We start from the raw sequence: 9,146 nt of genomic DNA on the forward strand, positions 1-9,146 counted from the left end.
GATCGACGACGTCAAGGGTGCTTCACGATTGTCCAGATTCCGAGTACGAACTGAGAAGTAGATAAATAGAAAATTTCCAGGATGTAGATAAAGGAAGACGGAATATTTAACTCACACGAATACCTCACATTTAGATGAAGCGGTTCATGGAACGGCCAGAACGCAATTTTCCAGAGTGACAGTTAGTCCAATCTCTTAATGTTATTACTTTTTTGCGTTCACTCGCGGAAGTTCACATCCGACACTGCAAACACTGTGGATCGTTAGCTGTTAGGCGTTGACAATCGTGGCTCTCTTAGTAATCTTCACACATACGGAATTACCGGTGAGTTGCACTACTCAAACCTACTTCTATCCGTAGGAAGCGTCCGTGCCGGTCATCACTGGCATCTTCCTGGCGCAGGAAAGAGGTGCACCAGTTATATACAACCGGCTGAAAATTTATTCCAAATATGGTTGAAACCCTTCGGGTCTACCATCCATGTGACTGATTTTTTCGGGAGATTGCGTTATTCTGACTCGAATTGGAGCAACCAATCCCCGAAATTGATTATTGTATATTTGTCAGCTGTAGGTGAAGCTAAATGCGTGCCAAGACTATGCAATCTGAAAAATCCAATTGGCATTTGAACAGTTGATCAAACTCTCAAAATACCAGGCCAAATAAAAAAATTGACCTTTTATGCACAGTCGTAGTCGAAACTCGTTTGGCTGAGCCACCAGCTTTTGCTGATGGGTCGCTGATTAATAAACAAATGGCTAAATGATTGCCTGAAGGATCCTCCAGGATACCTCCTCAAGGGTACACCGAAATTTGTGCAGACTAGTCCCTAGGATGCAGAAACAAAGGCGAAAGCGAGATATTCTTCTGTTTGTATTTCGCCAGTCGTATTTTTGAAGGGTCCTGGAAGTCCGAAACAGAAGGCGTGATAATGGCGGACACACCAGCTCAAGGCATGACAGGAATCGCGCGCAGGACAACGCAGACGAGAATGATATCCGGGAGGTGATGTACTAGCTTCTGCCGACAGTGCAGCAGCAATATGTGCTTCACCCACTATCCCAAACGTGTTCATTCCTGAAGCTGACGTGACAATGAACATTTTCACAGGGGAAGAGGATAGCAACGAGTTCATTGATCGGATCAAGAGACGCAAAGTTTACTCCAGAGCATTGCATGTTACTCTGAAATTTGGAGCCCTATCAGTCGGTTGTAGTAGAGCATTTGCTGATTTGTCCTCGCCATGTGACTGATACCAATGAAATGAGGTTGCAATGGCAAATTGTGAATATGCAGACACACGACGAAAGTGGGAGTAGAGTGAGGCAGTGGTCATATATATGGCTTTGGAATCATAACTGTGGGAAAAATATTTTTCCAACTCAACTGAGCAGCGTTCAGTGAAAGTCGGCAACATTTATCATCCGGACTTTAAAGATAGAGCAAAATTGAAGGGTGCACGCTCGGTGGGTTCAATGAAGAGTCATATAGTTTGAAGGCTACGACAGTCTAATTTACTGTCATAGTAATATCACACTGAATAGTGAGCAGGACAGCGTAGAATGTCTAGCATAAACACTAGCACGATATTCCTTATAGTAAGGGGTCCAGCAACGGAAAGCACATTTTTCGCAACATAAACGATGGAAACAGCGTTCAGGAGTAATGTAACCAAAATGGACATCGCGAGAAGGAATGGAAATCTTTGATTAACCGCCTAGGTAAATACAATTGCCTCTATGAATTTCGCAGTCACAGGCACCAATTACTACAGTGAGTAAGCTGTTAGCGGGATTGCAGTTGTATTGATTCGGAATATATATTCGTAAGTCTAATTTTTAGGAATCCCGAAAATAATACCGGGTGGTAATCCTCGCTATACTAGGATAGATAACATCTGGATAGAGCAGGTTGATGAGTCCAATTTTGGCCGCTTCAGCTGGTTTGGTCGGGAAAAATCCAAACTCCTGTCCGCTTTGCTAATGGACCAAATGTGAGTCGAATGAGACTACAACCAACTGCACATGCTACTTTTATTTGACCACTTTGATCCCGATTTGTTCATCATGGATTACAGTAGGGGAGGCAGAGAGGAGACCCTTTGTGGAGTGCAACTCACTGAGCACAATCTTTCAAATACCTCCACTTTGAAATTACATAGACGTTTTGCAGTGGCATGGAGCATGAACATACGATGTGGACATTGTAGGAATCCGGTTCATTTTCACACCGAAATTTGAGCTACCCAGGCTTTGGGCAGACCCATGAAGCAGAAATACGTAACAGTGCATAGTGAGTGAAACTCGAAGTATCCAAAGTTAACACTAATTTTTAAGCAATAACTTAAACTCGAAGGATTTTTGTTACTCGTTAAGACATCTAACGAAATAGCTCGGTGGCAAAATTACATTACGTGGATTTTTCAACATATGTATAATGTATCTTGTTCCGACGCAAAAGTAAGAAAAAATCAAGTTGTGCAAAGCCACGCAACATTGGAACCAATCGCACGAAACTTGTACTCAGATAATTGCTTCAGCAACTGCACAAAAACTTCGAAACTGCCTCCTTCATCACCATCAACATATATAAGTTTCACGGTGTCAGTGAAACTCACATCTGAGTCTGTCGGAACCTGGAAAAATGACCTTGATAGTGGATTCCATTATTCGATAATCAGCGATAGTGAGAGAGACGTAATGACGCCGGCAATCAGCCGCTTATCGCAAAAAGCTGGCGAATCACTTGAGTGTAGTGAGGTATACACAGCGGGTGAGTATTGGGGAAGAAATAATACAGTAATTTGGGGCCATCCGGATTTCCAGGAGAAAGTGCGTTCGGTGATATGAACAAACTTATCTTAAAATTTCTAAATATTCTCACATTAACATCAAAACGGATAAGCTTTAATGTTTCCATTTTATATGAGGGAGATAAGAAATTTATAAAGGAAAATAGGAGTTGTGATGTGTGATTTTAAGACATAAATGCCGTATTCCACTTAACTTAACGAACACGGAGAACAACAAACTGATGCCCACATTTTCGGCTGAAAGTTTTACGTAATCGTACAGCTAACATACACTATTCAGGCTGCCGCTTTTTTGTATTCTGCGCTAGGCATATCTGACATAATGTGGGGAGTTAACACGGCAGCCTAGTGATGGTTGTAACTTGACCATACGTTTAGAGCGAAAAGCATTACGATAGTTTGAATGCAGTCAGATAAAACTGCTCAGAAATTTGCGGATTGCGAATTACATTTCCCGCTCGTATCGTTCTGTGTAACACGAGAAGCCACTCTAACTTTTGTTTCTCAAGCTTGTGTTCGCCTCTCCCCAGGTAATGTTTAAAAGGTGTGTGATATTGGTTTGATAAACTATCTGTTCTTGCCAAGGCCTTAACCATTCCTGTTCACCGCCTTCACATCTGGATCGATATGATTGGACAGAGCAGGAGCTCAAAATGATTGGGTAGCATTGAATTAACGTTGTGTGAGCTAGTTTATCGTGTAAATTACCAGACGAGCCTTCGACAAGCATATTAAAATGAGAGTGTGTATGGTTCCTTTATTCATGGGTCTTGTCATTGTCCAATCGGGCTGCGGAGATAAGTGTAATTTGACCATGTGGTCGTCCCAAAAGGTCATTCAGAATACTTTCCTTGAAGCATTTATGCGTGATTAGTTTATGGTGATACGGTACCATTAACAGTTTTCAGACAAACCCGCAGAGATGTTTGTATTAGTGAATCATGTTTGACCATTTTAACCTTTACACCGTTTTTCCTCTTCACTAGGCGCACTCGAAAATCTCACCCATGTGTATGCACCTATCAGTAAGTTCCCAATTTTCCTAAAATCTGTTGCGAATTTCAGTTTCGCGAATGCTGGTGTAGCCATAGCTTACGTTTTACGAATAGTCGAAATTAACGTCCAATTGAGCATTGGTAACCGAGGGGCATCACCTGGTCCACCCAAGTAGGCTAGTCGAGCCATCACAGTTTGTGAGGACTAGATAGCGCAAATAAATTATTATACGTCGTCTACTCAAACGATTGGAATTTTCTGGTTGCTGACGGATTTCGGTCAGTTTTATGCTATAGGACATGTAATAACCATGTATGCTAATACTAGAATTTGCCGATGAATTTAGTTCCCGATTGTAAGACTTGGGTTTTGATCCAGTCGCTTGTGATTCTTGATAACTCCAGTCACCAGGCCGGCAAGGCACAAGGATGCGTGAATTTGAGAACACAGGTTTCATCCTTTTCCACGCTTATGAGTGAGTAAATTATTTTTTACGAAATCATGAAATCTTGTCCGCACGCCAAAATTTCATAACCACTGGTTCACAGTTTGAAGGTGATTTTCAAAGCGGTTTCTGTCTTCTGAAAAAAAGACGTGCTACATAATAACGAATATGAATATCATTTTTCAAGTCCGGATCTCAGGAGCCTAATCTTGACCTGGGCTGATACACCTCACCAAGCAGACGTTTGAGTTCTATAGAACACGGCTGGTCAAATAAATGGATGAAACAAACGGTGGGTTAAGTATTGTTTTCAAACTAATTTAATGTGCATCACTGACGGCAAATTAATTGCTGCAAAACACGGGTGGTAAGAGGTGGACTATTATCAAAGACAAGGAACCGGCTGTTCCTCCAGCTGTGCACGTCCATTTGTGTCAGTGTTTGAGACTCGTGATAGATGTGGTAAATTTCTTTCGGTTTATCCACACTTTGTAACAACCCATGTTTTTCATTAGCTGCTAACAAACAGGGAACTATAGAGGATGCAGTAGCCGATTTTACTTCCACAACATCTAAAATCAATCATATACTGGAAAGTTTGTGCAATTGGGGTACAAACCGATGCCTAAAAACCCACGGCTTCCCATCAGCGTCTGAAGTGTTCAAGAAGCTTTCAAGTTCCCAGGTATTCTTGTCCGCACCTTGAAAGGCATTGGAACCGGTAGTCATATGAATGTGATATCTGTCCACCTTAGTTCGGGTCACGCGAAGGCAGAAATTTCACATGATACAGCAACACTGGGATCAGCTGGTGTCCAGTGAACGCGCTGGATTAATTGAGTACGCCAAAATTTTGCGGCGAAAAAGTCATATAGCTCAACGTTGCGGAAGAGGTTTCAGCTCGGGTGTTTCGTTAGATAAACACACTGGAATCCACACGCAGGAGAGGGCCTACTCATGTGGAGTGTGTGATTTCAAATCATCTAAGTCCCTCCAGATGGACGCGACATACGAAACAGTGTTGATGAGGCGCCATAAAGGATGCGTAATTGAAATGAACGAACGACGCCGACCGACACCAGAAAGCACTTTCCAATATGCGCGCGGACGTTATTCACCTCGACAATATACCAAAAATAATAGACACACTTTCGTTCTAATTCGGATGCTTCCATCCGGAGGAGCATATCTTGGTTTTTATGAAAGCTGTTGTCACTAAGCTAATCGCAACCCAAGCCCTTTGGCTAGCGTTAGATACGTGGGATTGAAGAATAGCGCAGTTGAATAATACGGTCACTGGAAGGCGGTTCAACAAGAGTGAGTCAGTCGAAGGCTTAATTGGTGGGGAAGATTTTAATGTCAAAAGGAAACGTGCAAAATAATTCCCAAATTTCCTATATGCAAAGCGTTTACAATCCCGCAAAATGGCATGTTGTACAGCATTATTCACACAGTTTAACTGTTAAAATCAACCATCAACGATTTGGCGTTACCTCAAAGTCTCTTGTTCATCCATCCCCACCAGACACTCCTGGGCAATTTTGCGCTAACTAGGCTGCTAAAATGTGAACAAACCTTCATTGCCCAAACAAATTACATTTGGTGACGCCGATTCTCATGTGGTCTCCTAGACTCAACAAAATTTCTCCTTGCGCACTTTGCCCCTACTTGCCCAATTTGAGTTCGAAGGCTGGTCTAAGCTTCAGAAGCTTCACGCATGCGGTCTTTACAACATGAATTGCGCCCCAGCCAACGGTGAATTGTGTCCCCCGCTGCAGTTTGACTGATTTCCCCTGATAGCCAACGTCGTGTTGTCACTTGCAGCATCAGTTTTTCTAACGGTCAAAATGGTGTGATCATGGCCTCTTCTTTCGGAGGTGGACTGCTAACAGCCTCATTTCTATCACGTCCTAGTTTGTGAACGATCGGTAACCAGGTCAACGTTAAGCCGTTATTTTAAGAACGCCGTCAAAATATTAGTAAAATTTAGACTGTTGTTTTGTTTTTTCAGGAAAATCCCGTAATTTGGCTGCCAAATGCCCAACTGCCCAACAGCGAAATGGAGAGTCACTTCATGCTCACTCAGCTCCAACTTAGGCGCCAAAATGTCCAAAAGAGTGCATTCCCGCGCGTAAAATGTTTTTCCAAGCTGCTAGGAGTAAAATATTTCTAAAGATTTATCCACCCGTTCATCCTAAGCAACGCGCAGAAATGTTACTCTGAACATCCGACCGCATCAATCTTCTTATTCAGTGTGGTGTCATCCACAGTTGTCAGATTGCAGACTTGGTTCAAGTTCGAGGATCTTCAGAATTTCGGTTCATGGATAGACGCGCCTAGGACACCTCTTGAACAAGCAGTAGATGAAACGGTTATACGCATACTTTTGCGAAACATTATGGCGCAATTCCAAGTAAGAGAAGACCATGCAGTTGGAAAATATCGTAGGACCACGATTCTGGAAATAAAAGTATTCCCTCCGATCTAAAAAGTTTCAAGGCGTACTCACGTGCAATACTCATCATTAAGTGGCAAATGTCTTCAGGAAAGTGATAATTGGAGGGAACTGCGGATGCAGAATCTTCCACCAGTTGGCACCTATATATTTCTTGTTTTCAAGCGGATGTTTCAACTCAAACAAGTAGATTGTTACCTGGGCAATGACTGGGAATCTACAACCGTCCGGATTATAACGTGCAATTAAAAAAATCTGTCTTAATGAAATCTCAATTGCTTCTGAAACCATAAGATGATCATTGTCAATTGGAGCAGCTTACGAAAATTGGTTTACTTACTTGGTTTACACTTACGCTCAAATAAGACAGTCTATACGTGCTTGCGTTTCCACTTTGAGCGCTTGGAACACGTCACAAACTTCTGGTCCCTTATGGCTTCCACTAAGAACTGAAGGCAGTTTACCGTTATCATCAGTTCGCTTCTTGGAAAACTCCGATAAATGGCCGTGTATTAGACGATGTAATCTGAATTAGGCAGTTACATCCATGTAATTTTTCAGACGCAAAACAGCGGCGTTTCGATGAAATTAAGCGACTCAAACCTAGATGTAATGTGCGACGCAAACCGCCTGAATTATATGGTTCTTGTCGTCCGAGGGTTGACTATTAGGCAAAAACTGTACACTCACTTTGACGGGTAGCAAGAGGATCAGGCCATCTTTCATGAAACTGTCGTTGCAGACCACCGGCTTGAGCGTTTGATCAATCTGTTCAGCTCGTTTGAGTGTATGACGTACAAAAATACTCATTATATATTTATCCCAGATTAGATGACATCGGAAATGTGGGCTGAGAATGCTCCCTGCTGACCCGAATTCACACCGTGCAATTTTCAATAATATCAAGCCGTATGATACCTGGTGTATTTTGTTAACACGTCAGTATTTGTCGTCCATGTCTGAAACACAACCGGCACACATCTCATCACATGGTCCGAATTATCAAGACGGCAGAAAAAGTAGATATTTTCCAGAGGTTTCCATTAATCAGAAACTCTGTAGTGGACCGAAACGAGGTTTGTGTCTCAACCACGTGCTCACAAGCCTGGAGAGTACATAGGACGCTAGGCCAGCTAACCGCATTTTATCAAGGTATACTACGTCGAAAACCCACCTGGTGTTGGGCCAGCAGTCAACCCTGGCCCGGATGGTTGACCTGCGTGGTCGGGGGCTAAATCGTCCTCAACCAATGTGATGGCTTCCGTCAGAGGACGATACTCCATGTATTCCTCGTGGTATGGTGACTAGCACCATTAGTGGGTGGTATCCGCGGGACAGGCATGCCGTGATTTGAGAACGGGCCTAGTCCACTCTGTGGAGATAAGCCCAAGAGTAATTGGATGACGGCTTGTAAAACTGGAATGTTCCTTTTTATGTGTTAGTTGGTTCAGCAAACGTTCATTTCTACAAAGTGATCAAACAATCCCGCGTGCTACAATGTGATCTTGGGCATGAGAACTAAGGTCGGTATGTCCGCGGAATATGTTCTTGCTTTTAAACCGTTCTTCATAAATAGCCATCGGTTGGTAGACCGTTAGCTGGAGCCATAATACCCGTGATCTAGCGAAACTTATAGACCAGCGAATGCCTCCCAGTATTCTTTTAGCGTTTAACAGAAATGTTATTAATATGGGTGTACGCATGCTGCCGTAGCTCCGCGGACGGCGGCTGTAAAAAAATTGTCAAAGTTTTGTAAATTTTAACTAGCTAAAATTGCTGACGAATAAAAGCTAGATTATTTCCGGCGAAAGCTTAGTGTTGTCAGTACACAAGCCATCTATGTCTTTCACGCATCCAGTGGAATAATAGTCTGTCCACTGAGAGCAGGTTCCCAACCACATACGGTGAACCCATTAAATTGTCGCTAGGTTGGAAGTCATGTGTGCGTGTTCAAAGGCGCATAAGAAATTGAACTCGGTGAATCTTCTGCTCGCCTGATGAAAGTGCCGATTTTTTCACCCTATTTAGCGCATCATTCGTTAGACCCAGTTCCACTTGCGTTTAACGCTGCGTCGCAAAATCCCGCCATGGACACTTCGGATTGGACACAGATAATCTGTTGACAAAAACAGGACAACCTGCACATGTGTTCAATAACCTCTCGAAACTGCAGTAGATCACATAGTTTGCCAAGAGTGTGCACGGGGTTAAACCGTAACTTCATAAACAAAGGTTTCCATAAAAAAACGAAAACCAAGTGACTTCCTACTCTGGTTGTTCCGGCGCTTATGCTAATTAAGGGCGCATATGTCCGAAACGCTGGTGTACCCACCGGAGGCCCGGTCACCTGAGGGCGACATTAGGCTATGACAACAGAACGTTCTCGGCGGCCAAATGAGAAGGCCATCATGCGCTGCTAATGCCCAGTAAATAGCGC

The 9,146-nt window shown here is 43.0% G+C and overlaps 1 protein-coding gene across 1 annotated transcript; it reads right to left on the minus strand.

Moving 5' to 3' along the window:
- Positions 1–947: 947 nt before the first annotated feature.
- Positions 948–7,992, minus strand: T265_14906 (hypothetical protein; the record flags this gene model as incomplete). The annotated part of the gene is made up of 2 exons (XM_009175750.1): positions 948–1,078; positions 7,884–7,992. Coding segments are annotated over 2 exons (240 nt in total), but the record flags the coding sequence as incomplete, so codon positions are not given.
- Positions 7,993–9,146: the final 1,154 nt, after the last annotated feature.

Source organism: Opisthorchis viverrini (genome assembly GCF_000715545.1).
Source record: "Opisthorchis viverrini unplaced genomic scaffold opera_v5_289, whole genome shotgun sequence".
Classification (NCBI taxonomy): Eukaryota; Metazoa; Platyhelminthes; class Trematoda; order Opisthorchiida; family Opisthorchiidae; genus Opisthorchis; species Opisthorchis viverrini.